Source organism: Aotus nancymaae, unplaced genomic scaffold, assembly GCF_030222135.1.
Source record: "Aotus nancymaae isolate 86718 unplaced genomic scaffold, 86718_ANA_hifiasm-v0.15.2.pri h1tg000108l, whole genome shotgun sequence".
In the NCBI taxonomy this organism is placed as follows: domain Eukaryota; kingdom Metazoa; phylum Chordata; class Mammalia; order Primates; family Aotidae; genus Aotus; species Aotus nancymaae.
In genome coordinates this window covers 11,839,855-11,862,665 of record NW_026988523.1, presented here as the reverse complement: position 1 = coordinate 11,862,665, position 22,811 = coordinate 11,839,855, and the positions used below count along the sequence as shown (strand labels likewise).

The 22,811-nt window shown below is 37.1% G+C and overlaps 1 protein-coding gene across 1 annotated transcript in view; it reads right to left on the bottom strand.

The window, feature by feature from the left end:
- Positions 1-22,811, bottom strand: part of TDRD5 (tudor domain containing 5) — a 110,257-nt gene that overhangs the window by 67,427 nt on the left and 20,019 nt on the right. Inside the window, exon 6 of the mRNA XM_064370799.1 lies at positions 21,271-21,461. Within this exon, the coding sequence (XP_064226869.1) occupies positions 21,271-21,461 (191 nt within the window). The remainder of the gene's footprint in view (positions 1-21,270; positions 21,462-22,811) is intronic.

Here is a 22,811-nt window from a genome sequence, read left to right as displayed (position 1 = left end):
GCAAGGATGGTTCAATATACGCAAGTCTATAAATGTAATTCACCACATAAACAGAACCAAAGACAAAAACCACATGATTATCTCAATTGATGCAGAGAAGGCCTTCGACAAAATTCAGCAGACCTTTATGCTAAAAACTCTCAATAAACTAGGTATCGACAGGACATATCTCAAAATAATAAAAGCTATTTATGACAAACCAACAGCCAATATCATACTGAATGGGCAAAAACTGGAAGCATTCCCTTTGAAATCGGGCACTAGACAAGGATGCCCTCTCTCACCACTCCTATTCAATATAGTACTGGAAGTTCTAGCCAGAGCAATCAGGCAAGAAAAAGAAATAAAGGGTATTCAATTAGGAAAGGAGGAAGTCAAATTGTCTCTATTTGCAGACGACATGATTGTATATCTAGAAGACCCCATCATCTCAGCCCAAAATCTCCTGAAACTGATAAGCAACTTCAGCAAAGTCTCAGGATACAAAATCAATGTGCAAAAATCACAAGCATTCCTATACACCAATAACAGACTTAAAGAGAACCAAATTAAGAGCGAACTGCCATTCACAATTGCTACAAAGAGAATAAAATACCTAGGAATACAACTAACAAGGAATGTAAAAGACCTCTTCAAGGAGAACTACAAACCACTGCTCAACGAAATAAGAGAGGACACAAACAGATGGAGAAACATTCCATGTTCATGGTTAGGAAGAATTAATATCATGAAAATGGCCATACTGCCCAAAGTAATTTACAGATTCAACGCTATCCCCATCAAGCTACCAATGACCTTCTTCACAGAACTGGAAAAAACCACCTTAAACTTCATATGGAACCAAAAGAGAGCCCGCATAGCCAAGTCAATTCTAAGCAAAAAGAACAAAGCGGGAGGCATCACACTACCGGACATCAAACTCTACTACAAGGCTACAGTAATCAAAACAGCATGATACTGGTACCAAAACAGAGATATAGACCAATGGAACAGAACAGAGGCGTCGGAGGCAACACAACATATCTACAACCACCCGATCTTTGACAAACCTGATAAAAATAAGCAATGGGGAAAGGATTCCCTGTTCAATAAGTGGTGTTGGGAAAACTGGCTAGCCATATGCAAAAGCAGAAACTAGACCCCTTCCTGACACCTTACACTGAAATTGACTCCAGATAGATTAAAGACTTAAACATAAGACCTAATACCATAAAAACATTAGAAGGAAACCTAGGCAAAACCATTCAGAACATAGGCGTAGGCAAGGACTTTATGACCAAAACACCAAAAGCATTGGCAACAAAAGCCAAAATAGACAAATGAGACCTAATCAAACTCCACAGCTTCTGCACGGCAAAAGAAACAGTCAATAGAGTGAATCGGCAACCAACAGAATGGGAAAAAATTTTTGCAGCCTACCCGTCTGACAAAGGGCTGATATCCAGAATTTACAACGAGCTAAAACAGATTTACAAGAAAAAAACAAACAAGCCCATTCAAAAATGGGCAAAGGATATGAACAGATACTTTACAAAAGAAGACATACATGAGGCCAACAAGCATATGAAAAAATGCTCATCATCACTGGCCATTAGAGAAATGCAAATCAAAACTACATTGAGATACCATCTCACACCAGTTAGAATGGCGATCATTAAAAAATCTGGAGACAACAGATGCTGGAGAGGCTGTGGAGAAATAGGAACACTTTTACACTGTTGGTGAGTGTAAATTAGTTCAACCATTGTGGAAGACAGTGTGGCGATTCCTCAAGGACCTAGAAATAGAAATTCCATTTGACCCAGCAATCCCATTACTGGGCATATATCCAAAGGATTATAAATCGTTCTACTATAAGGACACATGCACACAAATGTTCATTGCAGCACAGTTTACAATAGCAAAGACCTGGAACCAACCCAAATGCCCATCAATGATAGACTGGACAGGAAAAATGTGGTACATATACACCATGGAATATTATGCAGCCATCAAAAACGATGAGTTTGCGTCCTTTGTAGGGACATGGATGAACCTGGAAACCATCATTCTCAGCAAACTGACACAAGAACACAAAATCAAACACCGCATGTTCTCTCTCGTAGGTGGGTGTTGAACAAGGAGAACGCATGGACACAGAGAGGGGAGCACTATACACTCGGGTCTTTTGGGGGGAGTTGGGGGGACAGCGGAGGGGGTGGGGAGTTGGGGAGGGATAGCATGGGGAGAAATGCCAGATATAGATGAAGGGGAGGAAGGCAGCAAATCACTGCCACGTATGCACCTATGCAACAACCTTGCATGTTTCTCACATGTACCCCAAAACCTAAAATGCAATAAAAAATAAACAAATAAATAAAAAGAAATATATGTTACAATTCTTTAATTTTTTCTGAAACTTTTTTTTTTTTTTTTTGAGATGGAGTTTCACTCTTGTTACCCAGGCTGGAGTGCAATGGCGCGATCTCAGCTCACCGCAACCTCCGTCTCCTGGGTTCAGGCAATTCTCCTGCCTCAGTCTCCTGAGTAGCTGGGATTACAGGCACGTGCCACCGTGCCCAGCTAATTTTTTGTATTTTTAGTAGAGACGGGGTCTCACCATGTTGACCAGGATGGTCTCGATCTCTTCACCTCATGATCCACCCGCCTCGGCCTCCCAAAGTGCTGGGATTACAGGCATGAGCCACCGCACCCGGCCTTTTCTGGAACTTTTAACACAATAAATTTAGCAAATGGAAATAAGAACTTTACTGAAAAGGGCACAGCAAATCTACTGTTCATAAATGACAGGCTAGTCTACTTGGAAAACCTATGGGAAAACTATGGAAATAACCAAGTTTGCTATGGTAGTTTCAAAATAGTATTTAATAGTAAATTTCTTTCCTTGTGAACTATCAGCACTTAGAATAATGGCAAAAACAGTATCACAACTGGTCAGGCGTGGTGGCTCATGCCTTAATTCCAGCACTTTTAGAGGCTGAGGCAGGCATTCAAGGTCAGGAATTCAAGACCAGCTTGGACAACATGATGAAACCCCATCTCTACCAAAAAATACAACAATTAGCCATGTGTGGTGGCACACACCTGTAATCCCAGCTACTTGAGTGGCTAAGGTGGGAGAATCACTTGAACCCAGGAGGCAGAGGTTGCAGTGAGCCGAGTTGCACCGCTGCACTCCAGGCTGGGCAACAGAGTAAGACTCTATCACAAAAAAAAAAAAAGTATCCCAACATACAATATCTAAGAATTCAATTTCAAGAAATGTGCCAAACTCTAATAAAGAAAATTACATATCTGCAACGAAAGGCATAAGATTAATACCTGAATAGAGAACTACCATGTTATTGAATGAATACACTTAACAAAATGCATAAAATCTCTTTAAAAACTTTAAACTTAATTTAAGAAATCTCATTAAAATTTTGGAACTTGTAAAAATAATTTAAATTTTCAGGAAAAAAAGTTTGAAAACAGACTAACCAGGGGAGACTTGTCTTAAAAAACATTAAAATGAACTTAAAAGTAATAAAAATTTTTTTTAAAAAAAACCAACTTTGTCAGTAATCAAAAAAGGATGTGAAACAATTAAGACAACTAAAAGACTCTATGTTTAGCTTTTTGATGAGAAAAAGATTTTGTACTTAACCATTTTTCAAGGATTGACATTTGAGTTAATAACCACACAGAATCCTCAGAGTTATATAATCAGAAAGTTTAAAAAAAAAGAGACACACACTCTGAGTTAAAGCATTTATTGATACTTTTCTGGAGTTCAGTTTAACAAAATCATTTTAAAAAAATGATTTCCTTTGATGAAAACAATGAGAAAGAGCAAAACAATTCGTGGTAATCTTTCTGAATTTCATATAGGTGTTGAGGGGATGAAAGCAGCAAACCACCTTACCATGTATGTACCTATGCAACAATCCTGCATGATCTGCACATGTACCCCAGAACCTAAATTACAATTAAAAAAAAAAAAAGAATTTGACAAGCATGCAGTTAGTCAGCTTACCTACAAAGAAAGATAAACAGGCTGGTTTCAGGCTTCTTTGGCATAGGAAATGTCAAAAGAAATCAAAATAATCTAAAAATAGGAAAATCACTATGAAAGCAACAGAAGTGAACACTCTTTCTTGGTAGTAAGACTATAACTTTTTTAGGCTGAGTTTTCTGTATTAAGAATTACTTTCACCATTTAAAATAAAGGTTATGGCTCTCACTTTTCTACCCTAAGTAACTAGATAATTGGGAAAACGTATGAAATAACAACTTAGAGCTGTTGAATAACAATGCAGAACTGAGAGGTAAGCCTTGAACCCCTCCACACCACCCACCTTACAGTCTGGAGAGCTGTCAGGATACAGCATAGGGAGAAGTAACATAAACAGAGCCTGGCAGTCTAGATGAATTGAGGAGACGGATTATGAGATGAGAAGGATGATAAAATTTGCAGGACTGAGTATAGAAAAGGAGGAGTGGCATAGAAATAGCTCCAGAGATCTACAGAAGAACTCCCTTAAGTTTCTGGATGAGTACTGATCTGTGCAGGTAGGGAGTTCTTTGAGGTTGGAGAAACAAACAAGAAGCAATAGGCTGAACAATACTCCGAGCTCACACAGGGCTAGAAACGAGGTAGGATTACTTTGTAATACATTGAGTCAATCCTTAGAAAGGTAATGCTTCTGTGGTGGGGCTAAATTAGCCCTAGATTGAAGGGCTGTTCTGGACCTACGGGTCTTGGTCTGCTCAGGCTGCCATAATAAAATACCACAGACTGCATGGCTTAAATGACAGAAATTTTCTTATGGTTCCAGAGGCTGGTAAGTCCAAGATTGAGGCATAGTTTGAAATCACAAATCCAAAAATCTGAAATTCAAAATGCTCCCAAATCCGAATCTTTCAATGCAACATGATGCCACAAGTGGAAAATCCCATACCCAACCTCATGTGATGAGTCATAGTCAAAACATGGTTAACACTTTGTTTCATGCACAAAATTATCTAAAATATTGTGTAAAATTGCCTTCGGCTTATGTGTGTAAGGTATATATGAAACACAAATGAATTTCTTGTTTAGACTGGGATCCCATCTCCAAGAAATCTCATTATGTATATTCAAATATTCAGATAAGGGATACTCAACCAAGCATTTCAGGTAAGGGATATTTGACCTGTACCACCCAATTTGGTTCCTGGTGAGCACTCTCTTTCTGACTTGCAGATGGCTACCTTCTTGCTGTGTGCTTACATGGCATTTTCTCAGGGTGTTCTCATGGAGAGAGAGCGAGCAAACTCTCTAGTGTCTCTTCTTATAAGCTATTCATCCCATCATAAGGACCCCACCTTCATAACCTCATCCAATTTTAATTACTTCCCAAAGACCCCATCTCCTAATATCATATTGGAATCTATAAGGCTTAAATACATAAATATGGGGAGAAAAGAATTCAGTCTATAGCACCCACTCTAATACAGCTTAAAACAAAAACTCAAAATCATCATACTGAGTCAAAGTAATTTACTATGTAAAGCTCAACAATGAAATATTCACAATGGTCTAGCATCCAGTCAAAAGTCACCAATCATGTGAAGTGATGGGAGAATATGATCATGTCAGGGAAAAAAATATCAACAGAAAAAAAAACAGAAATGGTACAGATAATAAAATTAGACAAGCCCTCTAAAAGTTATAAACCTTACACATATGCTTATATTGATAAAAAATTATGAATATAATGAATAGAAGAAATGAGGATATTAAAAGACCCATGTGGAAAACCTGGAGATTAAAAATGCAACATCTGAATGAAAAATAAACTGGATGGAATTGGTAGGTTACACTGTTGAGAAAAGATCAACTAATTTGAAGACAGCAATTGAAACTATGTAAAATGAAGCACACGGTGGGGAAAAAAGAGAATTGCAATGAAAAAAAAAAGAGCCCCAGAAGCCTGCAAGAAAATAATAAGCAGTCTAAAATAGGTGTAATTGTACTCCTAGAAGAGGAAAGAAGAGAAAAGTATTTGAAGACAAAATTTCTAGATTTCATGAAAATTATAAACCCACATACCAGAAGCTCAATGAATCCCAAGCAGAAAAAATAAGAAAACTACACCAAGTGATACTACACTCATTAAACTGTGGAAAACCAAAGGAGGAGAAAATCCTGAAAGCATCAGAAGGAAAAAACACATTACGTACAGAACAAAGATAAGAATTATTATAGACATTGTCAGAAACTCTGAAGACAAGAAAATGGAATAACAACTAAAAGGGGGCAAAAACTATCAAACTAGATAGAATTCTGCACCCAGAAAAATAGTATTTCAAAATGAAAGTGACAAATAGCCTTTTCCAGATGAATAAAAGCTAAGAATACATACCACCAGCAGATTTATCTTAGAGAGTATGTTAAAATTTTCCAAGCAGAAAGAAAATTACACTGACAGAAATCTAAACACAAAGAATTGGAGAGCATCAGTAGTGCTAGTAAGTGTGGGTAAACAAGTTTTTTCATTTTTAATCTCTTAAAATTTGGCTTTTATGTTTTAAATATTTTAGTATTAATATTAGTATTTTTATTCAAACATTTTTAAAGCAAAAATAACAATGCATTAAGAGGTAGATAACATAAGAACTAAAAGTATCACAACAAGAGCACAAAGGGTGGAAGAGGAAAAATGTAAATTTACTGTTCTGAGGTTCTTACACTATATATAAAATGTTTTAATATTATATGAAGGTCAATTGTGATAAATTAAAAATATAGGTTGAAAACCCTAGGGCATCCACTAAAAATACGAAACAGAAAAGTATAGATAATACACAAAAAAGATAAAGTGGAATCCTAAAAAAATACTTAACCAGGTAGAAGGCAAAGAATGTTCTTTCCCACTGCTTTGCAATATTTTGCTGGAGTCCTAGCAAATGCAGTAAGTCAAGAACAGGAAATGAAACAAACAGACTGGGAGGGAAGAAATAAAACTGTCCTTTATTCACAGATTATATCTCCTATGTAGGAAATATGGCAGAATTTTTTAAAAACTCTTGGAATTAATTAGCAATTATAGCAAAGTTGCAAAATGCAAGGTTAATGTACAAAAGTCAATCATTTTCCTACATTCCAGTAATAAGTAAAATTTGAAATTTAAAAAATGCTATTTACATTAGCATTCCCCAAACATAATACTTAAGTATAAATCTAACAAAATATGTACAAGATCTGTATGAGGAAAACTACAAACTCTGATCGAAGAACTCAAAGAAGAAATAAATGCAGAGCTACTCCACGTTCATGGATAGGAAAACTCAATACTGTCCAGATATCAGTTCTTCCCAACTCAATCTATAGATTCAGCTCAATCCCAATCAAAACCTCAGCAAGTTAGTTGTTTTGTGAATATCAACAAATTGATTCCAAAGTTTATATAGAAGGCAAAAGATCCAGAATAGCCAACAAAAAAAGAAGAATAAAGCCAGAGGAATGACACTACCCACCTTCAAGACTTACTAAAAAAGCTACAGTAATGAAGATAGCATGGTACTGGTGAAAGAACAGGCCAGTGGAAGAGACTAGAGAACCTAGACATAGACTCACATAAATATAGTGAACTGATCTTTGATAAAGGAACAAAAGCAACAGAATGAATCAAACATAGTCTTTTCACAAATGGTACTAGAATTGACCATCCACTTGGAAAAAACCCACAAAAACAAAAACAACCCCTCAACACATACATTTCTAGACCTTACACCCTTCATAAATATTAACTTAAAATGGATCATAGGCCGGGCGCGGTGGCTCAAGCCTGTAATCCCAGCACTTTGGGAGGCCGAGGCGGGTGGATCACGAGGTCAAGAGATCGAGACCATCCTGGTCAACATGGTGAAACCCCGTCTCTACTAATACAAAAAATTAGCTGGGCATGGTGGCACGTGTCTGTAATCCCAGCTACTCAGGAGGCTGAGGCAGGAGAATTGCCTGAACCCAGGAGGCGGAAGTTGCGGTGAGCCGAGATCGCGCCATTGCACTCCAGCCTGGGTAACGAGCGAAACTCCGTCTCAAAAAAAAAAAAAAAAAAAAAAAAATGGATCATAGACCTAAATATAAAATTCAAAGCTATAAAATTCCTAGAAGACAACATAGGACAACACTAGCTGACTTTGGATAAGGTGATGACTTCCTAGATACAACACCAAAGGCACAAAACATGAAAGAAATAATTGATCACCTGGTCTTAAGATTAAAAACTTCTCTGTAAGACAATGTCAAAAGATTGAGAAAACGAGCCACAGATTAGAAGAAAATATTTGCAAGAAACATATGATAAAAGACCATTAATCAAAATATACAAAGAACTCTTAAAACCGAGCAATAAGAAAATAAACAATCCAATTTTTTAAAATGGGCAAAATACCTAAACAGACCTCTCACTAAAGAAGATAAACCAGATGGCAAGTAAGCAAACAGCAAAGCAATACCACTATACAGCTATTAGAATGGCCAAAATCTAAAACGCTAGCAACACCAAATGCTGACCAGCAAAGCAGAACAACAGAAACATTCATCCATCACTGGTGAGAATGCAAAATGGTACCACCAACTTGGAAGACAGTTTAGCAGTTTTTTTTATAAAAACAAATATATCTTTATCAGACAATTTAGTAACTGTACTTCTTGGTATTTACCTACATGAATTAAAAACTGCTATTCACACAAAAACCTACACACACATTTATAGCAGCTTTATGAGGAAACAACCATGGTGTCCCTCTGTACCTGAGTGGATAAACTGTGGTACCAGACAATGGAATATTACTCAGTGCCAAAAAGAAATGCACTATCAAGTCATGAAAAGACATAGAGGAACCTTAAATGTATACTTCTAAGTGAAAGAAGCCAATCTGAAAGGCTACATGCTGTATAAGCCCAACTATATGACTCTGGAAAAAGCAAAACTATGGTGACAGTAAAAAAGAAAAAAAAAAAGATAAGTGGTTACCAGCAGATTAAGGGAAGGGAAAGATCAATAAGCACAAGCATAGAGGACTTTCAGGGCAGTGAAACTATTCAGTATGACACTATAATAGTGGATACATGCCATTACACATTTGTCAAAACCCACAGAATGTACAACGCCAAAAGCAAATCCTAGTGTAAACCATAGACTGTGGGTGATGATGTGCCAACATAGGTTTATCAATTATAACAAATGTGCCACTGTGGTACAGAGCGTCAACAGTGGAGGAGGTTTATGTGTGGGGGGGAAATGGGGTATATGGAAACTCTGTACTTTTAGTTCAATTTTGCTGTGAACCTGAAACTTCTCTAAAAATAAATTTTAAAAAGAAGGCAAGGAAAGAATGGGGGAAAAAAGCCACAATGGCAAGACAGATTTAAATCCAACCATTATTGGTAATTTTAAAATTAAGTATAAATGGGTCAAACATTGTCATTAAATGAGATTGTCAGATTTGATTTTTTAAAAAGCAAGACAGAACACTATATACTGTCTATAGGAAACCCATTTTAAATATAAGTAGGTTTTAAAAAAAGAATGTAAAAAGATACACAATGCTAACACTACATCTAAAGAAAGTTGGTGCAACTACAGTCCTATCAGATAACACTCCTTGTTCTCAAGTCTACTTTATCAGCAACAAATAGGAGAATTTCACAATGATAAATATGGCAATGCATGAGAAACACATAATCATAAATGTGTATGCAGCTAACAGATTCAAAATAGCCAAAGCAGGCCTACAGCTGGTTCCTCTCCATACTACCACACCTGATGCTCTCTGGAAAGCACCACCTCCCAGCAGGAGACCAACCAGCACAAAAATAGAACATTAAACCACCAAAGCTAAGAACCCTTATGGAGTCCATTTCACCCCCTCCCACCCCTCGCCCCCTCCACCTGAAGAAGTGCTGGTATCCACAGCTGAGAGACCCAGAGTCAGGTCACATCACAGGACTCTGTGCAGACAACTCCCACTACCAGCCTCGATAGACTTGCTGGGTGGCTAGACCCACAGAGAGATAACAAGCACTGCAGCTCAGCTGAAAGGAAGCCACATCCACAGGTAAAGGGAGAGAGTGCTATATCAAGGCAACACTCTGTAGGACAAAAGAATCTGAAAAGCCTTCAGCCCTAGACCTTCCCTGACAGAGCCTACCCAAATGAGAAGGAACCAGAAAACCAACACTGGTAAGATGACAAAACAAGGCCCTTTAACACCCCAAAAAGTCACACTAGCTTACCAGCAATGGATTCAAACCAAGAAGAAATCCCTGATTTACCTGAAAAAGAATTCAGGAGATTAGTTATTAAGTTAATCAGGGATTCACCAGAGAAAGGTGACTCCCAATGCAAGGAAATCCAAAAAATGATAACAAGAAGTGAAAGGAGAAATACTCAAGGAAATAGCATAAAGAAAAATCAATAAAAACTTCAGGAAACATCAGACATACTTATAGAAATGCAAAATGCTCTGGAAAGTCTCAGCAATAGAATTAAACAAGTAGAAGAAAAAAATTCAGAGCTCGAAGACAAGGTCTTCAAATTAACCCAATACAACAAAGACAAAGAAAAAAGAAAAAGAAAATATGAACAAAGCCTCCAAGAAGTCTGGGATTATGTTAAATGATCAAGCCTAAGAATAACTGGTGTTCCTGAGGAAGAAGAGAAATCTAAAAGTTTGGAAAAAATATTTGGGGGAATAATCAAGGAAAACTTCCCTGGCCTTGCTAGAGATCTAGACATCCAAATACAAGAAGCACAAAGAACACCCAGGAAATTCATCAAAAAAAAATCACCACCTAGGCACATTATCATCAAATTATCTAAAGTTAAGACAAAGGAAACAATCTTAAGAGCTGTGAGACATAAGCATTAGGTAACCTATAAGGAGAATCTATCAAATTAACAGCAGATTTCTCAGCAGAAATTCTACAAGCTAGAAGAGATTGGGGCCCTATCTTCAGCCTCCTCAAATGAAACAATTATCAGCCAAGAATTTTGTATCAAGCAAAACTAAGCATTATATATGAAGGAAAGATAGTCTTTTCCAGACAAATTCACCACTACCAAGCCACTGCTACAAGAGCCGCTAAAAGAAGCTCTAAATCTTGAAACAAATCCTGAAAACACATCAAAACAGAACCTCTTTAAAGCATACATCACATACAATCTGTAAAACAAAAATACAACTTAGAAAGCAAAAACAAAAACCAAAACAAAACAAGATACACAAGCAACAAACAGCACAATGAATGCAACAAACAGCACAATGAATGCAACAAATAGCAGGAGGAATGCAATAGTACCTCACATCTCCAAACTAACATTAAATGTAAACGGCCTAAATGTTCCACTTAAAAGATACAGAACTGCAGAATGGATAAGAATCCACTAACCAACTATTTGCTATCTTCAAGAGACTCACCTAATACATAAGGACTCACATAAAGTAAAGGGGTGGCAAAAGGTATTTCATGCAGATGAACACCAAAAGCAAGCAGAGGTAGCTATTCTTATATCAGACAAAACAAACTTTAAAGCAACAGCAGTTAAAAGAGACAAAGAGGGACATTATATAATGGTTAAAGGCCTTGTCCAACAGGAAAATCACAATCTTAAACATCTATGCACCTAACACTGGAGCTCCCAAATTTATAAAACAATTACTAATAGACCTAAGAAATCAGACAGACAGCAACACAGTAATAGTGGAGGACTTTAATACTCCACTGACAGCACTAGACAGGTCATCAAGACAGAAAGTTTAAGACACAATGGATTTAAACTATACCTTGGAACAAATGGACTTAACAGAAATATACAGAACATTTCATCCAATAACTGCAGAATACACATTTTATTCAACAGGGCATGGAACTTTCTCTAAGATAGACCATATGATAAGCCATAAAACAAGCCTCAATAAATTTAAGAAAATTGAAATTGTATCAAGCATTCTCTCAGAGGAATAAAACTGGAAATAAACTCCAAAAGGAACCTTCAAAACCATGCAAATACATGGAAATTAAATAACCCACTCCTGATTGATCATTGGGTCAAAAACAAAATCAAGATGGAATTTAAAAATTCTTCAAACTCAATGACAATAATGGCACAACCTATCAAAGCTTCTGGGATACAGCAAAGGTGGTGCTAAGAGGTAAGTTCATAGCCCTAAACACCTACATCAAAAAGTCTGAAAGAGCGCAAACTGACATTTTAAGGTCATAACTCAAGGAACTAGGGAAACCAAACCAAACCAAACCCAAACCCACCAGAAGAAAGGAAATAACCAAGATCAGAACAGAACTTAATGAAATTGAAATTTAAAAAAAAAATACAAAAAATCAATGAAACAAAAAGCTGGTTCTTTGAAAAGATAAAATGATAGACCAGTAGCAAGATTAACCAAGAAGATAAGAGAGAAAATCCAAATAACCTCATTAAGAAATGAAACAGGAGATATTACAACTGACACCACCGAAATACAAAACATCATTCAAGGCTACTACCAACAGCTTTATGCATGCAAACTAGAAAACCTAGAAGACATGGATAACCTCCTGGAAAAATACAACCCTCCTAGCTTAAGTCAGGAAGAAGTGAATATCCTGAATAGTCAGTTAACAAGCTGCGAGGTTGAAATGGCAGTTTAAAAATTACCAACAACAAAAAAAAGTTGCAGGAGCAGACGGATTCACAGCAGAATTCTACCAGACATTCAAAGAATTGGTACCAATTCTTTTGACACAACTCCACAAGCTAGAGAAAGAGGGACCCCTCCCTAATTCATTCTATGAAACCAGCATTACCCTAATACCAAAACAACAAAGGGACCTAACAAAAAAAGTAAACTACAGACTGATATCCCTGATGAACACAGATGCTAAAATTCTTAACAAAATACTAGCTAACCAAATCCAACAACGTATCAAAAAGTAATCCACCATGATCAAGTGGATTTCATACCAGGGATGAAGGGATGGTTTAACATACCCAAGTCAAAAAATGTGATACACCACATAAACAGAATTAACAACAAAAATCACATGATTATCTCAATAAATGCAGAAAAAGCATTCAACAAAATCCAGCATTGCTTTATGGTTAAAGCTCTCAACAAAATTGACATACAAGAGATATACCTCAATGTAATAAAAGCCATCTATGACAAACCCACAGCCAACATAATACTGAATGGGGAAAGCTGGAAGCACTCTCTCTGAGAAATGGAACAAGATAAAGATGCCCACTCTCAGCACTCCTCTTCAACATAGTACTGGAAGTCCTAGCAAAAGCAATCAGACAAGAAAAAGAAATAAAGAACATTCAAATTGGTAAAGAGAAAATCAAACTGTCATTGCTTGCTGACAATATGATCGTTTACCTTAAAAACCCTCAAGACGCCGGGCGCGGTGGCTCACGCCTGTAATCCCAGCACTTTGGGAGGCCGAGGCGGGTGGATCACGAGGTCAAGAGATCGAGACTTTCCTGGTCAACATGGTGAAACCCCGTCTCTACTAAAAATACAAAAAATTAGCTGGGCATGGTGGTGTGTGCCTGTAATTCCAGCTACTCAGGAGGCTAAGGCAGGAGAATTGCCTGAACCCAGGAGGCGGAGGTTGCAGTGAGCCGAGATCGCGCCATTGCACTCCGGCCTGGGTAACGAGAGCGAAACTCTGTCTCAAAAAAAAAAAAAAAAAAATCAAAAAACAGTAGATGTTGGTATGTATGTGGTTAACAGGGAACACTTCTGTGCTACTGGTGGGAGTGTAAACTAGTACAGCCACTATGGAAAACAGTGTGGAGATTCCTTAAAGAACTAAAAGTAGAACTACCATTTGATTCAGCAATCCCACTACTGGATATCTACCCAGAGGTAAAGAAATCATTATATGAAAAAGATACTTGCACACACGTTTATAACAGCAGAAATTGCAATAGCAAAATCGTAGAATCAACCCAAATGCCCCTCAATCAACAAGTGAATAAAGAAACTATGGTATATATATACACAATGGAATACCACTCAGCCATAAAAAGAAATGAATTAACGGCATTTGCAGTGACCTTCATGAGACTGGAGACTATATATTCTAAGTGCAGTAACTCAGGAACGAAAACAAAATATCATATGTTTTCACTGATATGTGGGAGCTAAGCTATGAGGACGCCTAGGCATAAGAATAATACAATGGATTTTGGGGACTTAGGGGGAAGGACAGCGTGGGGCATAAAAGACTACAAATATTTGGGAGGCCGAGGCGGGTGGATCACGAGGTCAAGAGATCGAGACCATCCTGGTCAACATGGTGAAACTCTGTCTCTACTAAAAATACAAAAAATTAGCTGGGCACGGTGGCACGTGCCTGTAATCCCAGCTACTCGGGAGGCTGAGGCAGGAGAATTGCCTGAACCCAGGAGGTGGAGGTTGCGGTGAGCCGAGATCGCGCCATTGCACTCCAGCCTGGGTAACAAGAGCGAAACTCTGTCTCAAAAAAAAAAAAAAAAAAAAAAAAAAAAAAAAACACTACAAATAGGGTGCAGTGTATACTGCTTGGGTGATGGTGGCACCAAAATCTCACAAATCACCACTAAAGAACTTACGTAACCAAATGCCACCTGTAACCCAACAATCTGTGGAAAAAAATAAAAAAAAAATAGCCAAAGCATAAACTAAATGAACTAAAAGGTAAAATAGACAAATCTATAATTATGTTTGAAGATTTCAATACTCCTCCTCAGTAAAAAACGTCAGTTAAAATAAGAAGTCCTGAATGATGTAACTTAATTGACATTTATAGAATACTACATCCAAATATAGCAGAATACATATTCTTTTGAAGTGAATTATTAAATACTTACCAAGATAAACATATTCTGACCCATATAATGAGTCTCAATAAATGTATAAAGAATGAAATCTATGTTGTTGGACCACAATGAAATTAGAACAGAAATATCTCTGAAAAAAAAAAAAAAAAATCCCCAAATATTTGGTAATTAAACCACTCACTTCTAAATAATCCATGATACACACAAAAAAAATCAAAAGGAAGATTAGTAAATTTTGACCTGAAAATGAGTTTTCATACCAAATTTGAATTTCATATCAAAATGTGGGAGATGTAGCTAAAGTAATACTTAGAAGAAATTTATAAACTTAAATGTTTACATTAAAAAGGGACCAAAATCAATGATCAAACTTGTATATTAAGAGCAAAGAGGAAATTAACCCAAAGTAAATAGAAGTTACGAAACAATTAGCACAGAAATCAATGAAATAAAAAAATGAAATTTTTTTTTTTTTTTTTTTTTTTTTTTTGAGACGGAGTTTCGCTCTTGTGCCCAGGCTGGAGTGCAATGGCGCGATCTCGGCTCATCGCAACCTCCGTCTCCTGGGTTCAGGCAATTCTCCTGCCTCAGCCTCCTGAGTAGCTGGGATTACAGGCACGCACCACCATGCCCAGCTAATTTTTTGTATTTTTAGTAGAGACGGGGTTTCACCATGTTGACCAGGATGGTCTTGATCTCTTGACCTCATGATCCACCCGCCTCGGCCTCCCTAAGTGCTGGGATTACAGGCGTGAGCCACCGCATCCGGCCAAAAAATGAAAAATTTTAAAAAACCAAAACTAACGTCTTGTTCTTTGAAAAATACAGCCACGCATCTTTTAACAATGGGGATACATTCTGAGATATGCATTATTAGGTGATTTCATTGTTGTACAAACATAAAATGTACTTAACACAGACCTAGACTGTACTGAATACCATAGGCAATTGTAACACAATAGTAAGTATTTGTGTATCTAAACACAGAAAAGGTACAGTAAGAATACAGTATAAAAGATAAAATGGCACACTTGTATAAAGCACTTACCATAAATGGAGCATGCAGGGTTATATGTTGCTCTAGGTGAGTGAGTAGTGAGTGAATGTGTAGGCCTAGGACATTACTGTACACTACTGTAGACTTTATATACACCATACACTTAGGCTACACTAAATTTATCTTGTCATGTGGTAAGGTGTTCAGGGACAATAATATGCATGGAGTTATCATCACCTATGATAACAATGTCTTCCTTGTGGAATACCTCCTGAAGGAACTGCCTTATGCTGTTTTACAATTAATTTTTTTAGTAAAGAGCGCACTCTAAAATAATGATACAAAGTATAGTACAGTAAAAACATGAACCATAACACGGTTGTTCATTGTCATTACTGACTGTTACGTACTGTATATAATTGTATGTGCTATATATATGACTGGCACCACAAATACAAGTGTTGCATTGCACTATGTGTTACAACACCTACATCACCACCAGGTGGCAGGAATTTGTCAGTTCTGTTATAATTTTATGGAACTACTGTTGCACATGCAGTCCACTGTTAACACAAGTGTCATTACGTGGTGCATAACTGTGTATAAGTGACTAAATCTTTAGCAAGATTGGTATGGGTGTGGGAAAGACAGAGAGAAGGAGCAATCATCAGACCCTACAGACCTTAAAATGTTATTGGGGGAACATTATTAACAACTTTATTTCAATATATTTGACAACCTAGATAAAATGGACAAAGCCTTGAAAGACAAGGTACCAAGGCTCATAAAAAAAAGTGGAAAATCCAAAATAGCCCTGTATCTGTTAAAGAAACTGAATTTGTTGTTTAAAATCTTTCCACAAAGAAAGCTCCAGGTCCAATTTGGTTCACTAATAAATTCTACAAAATATTTAAGAAAAACAAACTCTTTCAGAATAAAGAGGTAGAAAAAAAACTTCCCAACTCATTTCACATGAGGCCTGTATTAAAATGATTCCAAAACCAGACAAAAGTATTACAAGAAAACTACAGAATATATCTTATGAACATAAATGCAAAACCCTTAAAATATTGGCAAATTGAATGTAGCAATATATAAAAAGGATACTACATGATGACCAAATGGAATTCATCCAGCAATATAAGGTTGGCTGAATATAAAACCAAGAAGAGTAATTTTAAAAAAAGAAAAACCCTATAATAATTTCAATGTATGGAGAAAGAGTATAACAAAATTCAATATACATTCATGAAAAAATTCTCAGAAACTAGGAATAGAAGGGAATGTTATCCTCGCAACCTCATAAAAGGCATCTAAAAAGCTACAGTTAATATTATAATTATAAAGACTGAATATTTTCCCCATGTAATTAGGAACAAGATTTTCCACTCTCACATTTCCTTTTTTTTTTTTTTTTTTTTTTTTGAGATGGAGTTTCACTCGTCACCCAGGCTGGAGTGCAATGGTGTCATCTCGGCTCACCGCAACCTCTGCCTCCTGGGTTCAAGGAATTCTCCTGCCTCAGCCTCCCAAGTAGCTGAGACTACAGGCGCACGCCACCATGCCCGGCTAATTTTTTGTATTTTTAGTAGAGACGGGATTTCACCATGTTGACCAGGAAAGTCTCGATCTCTTGACCTCATGATCCACCTGCCACGGCCTCCCAAAGTGCTGGGATTACAGGCGTGAGCCACTGTGCCCGGCCCACTCTCACACTTCTAACATACTATGTAATACTAGAGAGCCTACACTGTGTGGTAAGGGTTGGGGTAAAGGCAGATAGATTGAAAAGAAGGAAGTAAAACTGTCTTTACTTCCAGATGGCATGATGGTCTGAGTAGAAAATCCAAACTCTACAAAATAGCTGCTAGAATGATTTGAATTACAGAACTGAGTTTATCAAGTATCACAACTAAGGTCACAGGATACAAGTTCAACATACCAAAAAAAAAAATCCAATTGATTTTCTATTAGCAATCAACAGAAATTTTAAATACCATTTATAACAGCATAAAAATATGAAAGGTGTAAAGGGTAAGTTTAACGAAATACATGCAAGCCTTACGCATTGAAAACTATAAAGCATCACTGACAGAATGTAAAGACCTAGATAAATGAAGATATACCATGTTCTTGAATCAACAGACTAGATATTGTTAAGATGTCATTTCCCCCACAAACTTACCTATAGATCCAATTTAATTCTAACAAATATCACAATCTTATTTTAGAAACTGACAAGTTGATTTGTAACAAATTAAATGTATCTGCAAATGCAAACCTAGAATATCCAAAGCACTTCTGAAAAATTAACAAAGTTGCAAGACTTAACTACAGTCATGGGCTGCATTATGATTTGTGGTCAATGATAGACCACCTGGATAATGGTGGTCCACAAGATTATAATACTGTATTTTTTCTGTACCTTTACTATGTTTACACACACAAATACCCCATTATGTTACAACTGTCTATAGCATTCAGTGCAGGAACAATAAAGGTTTGTAGCCTATGAGCAATAGGCTATACCATATAGCCTAGGTGTGTAGTACGTTATATACCATCTAGGTTAGTGCAAGTGCATTCTTTTTTTTTTTTTTTGAGACGGAATTTCGCTCGTTACCCAGGCTGGAGTGCAATGGCGCGATCTCGGCTCACTGCAACCTCCGCCTCCTGGGTTCAGGCAATTCTCCTGCCTCAGCCTCCTGAGTAGCTGGGATTACAGGCATGCGCCACCATGCCCAGCTAGTTTTTTGTATTAGTAGAGACGGGGTTTCACCATGTTGATCAGGATGGTCTCGATCTCTTGACCTCGTGATCCACCCGCCTCGGCCTCCCAAAGTGCTGGGATTACAGTAGTGTAAGTGCATTCTATGATTATCATACAATGGTAAAATCACCTAACAACGCACTTCTCAGATTGTATCCCTGTCACTGACACATGACTATATATGACTAAGATATTATAAAGCTACAGTAATAAAGATAGCAAGGTATTGACAAAAGAACACACACACAGAAAAATGACCCGAATAGAGTCTCAAAACAGAACTTATACATGTGAGGCCAACAGATTCACTAGAGGTGCCAAAATAACGTAGTTCAATGTAGAAAACAAGTCTCTTTTCAACAAGTGGTGCTGGAATAACTGTCTATATGCAGAAAACTTTGATCTGTACCTCGTACCTTATGCAAATTTAGCTTAAAATGGATAATATACTTAAATATAAGAACTGAAAACATAGGCTGGGCACAGTGGATCACGCCTGTAATCCCAGCACTTTGAGAGGCCAAGATGGGCGGATCACAAGGTCCAGAGATCAAGATCATCCTGGCCAACATGGTGAAACATGGTCTCTACCTAAAAAAATACAAAAAAAAAAAAAAAAAATTAGCTGGGTGTAGTGATGCATGCCTGTAGTACCAGCTACTTGGGAGGCTGAAGCAGGGGAATCACCTGAACCAGGAGACAGAGGTTACAGGGAGCCGAGATCATGCCACTGCACTCCAGCCTGGCCACAAAGCAAGACTCTGTCTTTTTTAAAAAAAAAAAAAGGAACTAGAAACATAAAACTTCAAAGAAAACATAGGAGAAAATGTTTGTAACTTCAGATTAGAATCTATTAGGTAGGCAAGAATAAAAGAAAAATACGAGCTGGGCATGGTGACTCACATCTGTAATCCCAGCACTTTGGGAGGCTGAGGTGGGCGGATCACCTGAGATCAGGAGTTTGACACCAGCCTAGCAAAAATGGTGAAACCCTGTTTCTAATAAAAATACAAAAATTAGCTGGGCAGGGTGTTGGTGGGGGGGGGGCACCTGTAATCCCAGCTACTTGGGAGGCTGAGGCAGGATAATCCCTTGAGCCTGGGAGGTGGAAGTTGCAGTGAGCCAAGACTGCACCACTGCATTCCAGCCTGGGTGACAAAGCAAGACTCCCTATCAAAAAAAAAAAAAAGAAGAAGAAAAAAATATGAATAAGTTAGACTGTATCAAAATTAAAGACTTTTCCACAACAGACAGGATTAAGGAAATGAAGAAGTAAACATAGGCCAGGAGAAAATATTTGCAAAACATGTCTCTAATAAGGACTTACATGCAGAATATGTAAATTTTTCCAATACAATGACAATAGTTTTATAAAATGGGCAAAATACTTGAATAGACACTTCAAAAAGGAAACACAAATGGCAGACATGGATGCGAAAAGATGCTCAACGTTATCATTAGATTATGATCTCCAAATTAAAATCATGAGATAGAACTATACACCCACTCAAATGGCTAATACTTTTTTAAACCGACAATTCCAAATGTTAACAAAGAAGTGGAACAACTATAACTCTCCTACATCTCTCATGGGAAAGGAAAGTCATACAGCCACTTTGGAAAACAGTGGCGATTTCTTATCAACATACACTTAGTATAGGATGCAGTAATCCAACTCCTAGGTATTTACACAAGAGAAATGAACTAGGTCCATACAAGATGTATGCAAATATTGGTAATGGCCTTATAAGTCAAGGACCAAAGAGGAACAACCCAAATATCATCTAACGGGGAAGGGATAACAAATGGACTAATGTTAAACAAGAAAAAGGAAGAAACTGCTGATATATACATCTTGGATGAACCTCAGAAGCATTCTACTAAGTTAAAGAAGCCAAACACAAAAGATTACATATTGTTTGATCCCATTTGTATGAAATTCTTGGAAAGTCAAAATCATAGAAAGCAGTGGTTGTCTGTGGCTGCAGTTGGGAAAACAAACTAAAAAGTGGCGTGAAGGTGCTTTTTTGGGGATGGAAATTTTTTTTTATTTTTATGGTGATTGTATAATTATATACTAATCAAAACTCAAACTATACATTTAAAATGAGCACATTTTACTACATGTAAATTATGTTATTAAAGCTATTATTAGAAGTTAGGCACTTTCATGTTTTAAACGTAATTTCCATGTGCTCATTCTGAGCTCTAACTTAAGTTGTTAACACGGTGATTTAGCCAGGCATTTATTGGTTATATTCTAGTAGTTTTTATTCAAAGTCCTTCAGGATTACAGTCACAGAAAATACCAGGACTACTATGCTCAGGGACAGCCATTCAGAAGATATTCATGAGGCAAATTGCAAATATGCTTCTGTAACTTTGGTGAGGAACTAGAACTAGAGATAAGAGATTTGGGAGTCATTTGCAGAAAATAGTAGAAACCATGGAGTTGATAAAATTATACCCTTCTTTCACTCCACTTCTCACTTCTTACTAATCTACAGAATCATGGGAAATGCTTAGTCAAATTTGAAATACATGAATGACTTCAGTTTTTAAAAGGTCAGCTTTTCCATGAGATCAAAGTGTTAATACCACTGAATTTAAAAACACTGTATATCTTCAAATTCTTATCTCACCTGGTTTAATTTTTCAGTCTGATTCAGCCTTGAAGTCTCCACTACATTTAAGTTGGAAGTCTTTTCCATGCTCATTATTTGCTTCGGTGGTTCCATGTTTGAAGTAGGTTGTGAAAAGCATGCCTTTGCTACCGGAAAGCCTGTGAAGTATGACCCTTGTTTCATTCTAAATGGCTTGGTAAAAATCTTACCTTTAGTGAGTAACAGAAGAAGAGAAAAATTGTCACTAGCAACTTCTATTTCATTTTCTGGTAGCTACATATACAGGCTACTGTGAGCTAACTGCCTTCAACTTAGAAGTAAAAATTAAGAAAAGAAAGCTTACATTTTCATATTAAGCCAAAACTTAACATATTATAAGTTATTAGTCATCCATAGAGGAAGACAGAGATCCTAAATGTTACCAAAAAGGTTGGGGTTATCTAAAACTCCACTTAAGGTCACCTGAATATAATTACAGAGAGGTAGGATTCATATGTAAAAAAGCTGTATCTCATTTAGGAGACAAAAAAGTCTCCAAGCCTGCTTAGAACTATGCTTTTCAAACTGGATAACTACTAGTAGTAGCACAGTTCTGGGAGGATGAAAAACTACAGAATAAAGTGTAAACTCTTTAAGATTTGTAGAAAGGGGGAATAACACTGGAAAGATGTATTCTGTTACACAACATGAAAGATACATCACAGTACTTCTCCACAGCCTAGCTCTTTACCCTAAGGTCAAGTTCACCAAAAAAGAAAAAAACAAAAGTTACCTCAAGATATCCTGATGATAGAGGTAGGAACCATGGATGGAGAACATGAACAGAATCACTGGAAAGGAATATTCACCCCCCTCTCACCACAACTAATCAATAAATTGGTAAAGTGCTTTCTACAACTCATAATAGTAAGAGTTAGTCTTCCTATGTTCGAGGACTTCAAGAATACTGGTAAGTTGAGGGCTGGACTTGAAACACTTGGTGGCCTCCAGAGCCTTCCTAACCAAGTATATCCCCATAGCCTCAAACTACATCACCCACCACAGTGTAAATATTGGTTGATAAACTTGTGACACATCCTCATGGTTCACCTACGTTAATCTAAATGCAGATTTTGGAGAAAAAGAAACTCACTGAAATAGGCATAGAATTCTCCCAAATAGGCTCCACCAATGCTCAGTGTATTAACTGTATTATAGTCTAGGGAGATACTATGCAGATGGTCACATCAGTCTTTTGAGTCTTCAATATGTCTTTTGAGCCTTTAATAGACATAGCATTTGGGCAGAAAAGCACTGGATGGGCAGCAGTAAGAGCTGGGAACTAACTCTGGCTGTACCACTACCACTTTTCCAGCCATGTGACTTTGGAAAAGCCATTTAATTTTCCTGAGCTTTGGATTCCTTATCTGTAAGACAGGGTTACTCACTCTACCTAATATGGTAATGAGAACGCAAGGTTAAATGCTATACAGATAAGGTAGTTATCATTATACCACAAAAGTTACCAAAGTGTCCCCTAGGATACGCCCCAGTGATGACAAAGATTAGATGGGTTAATG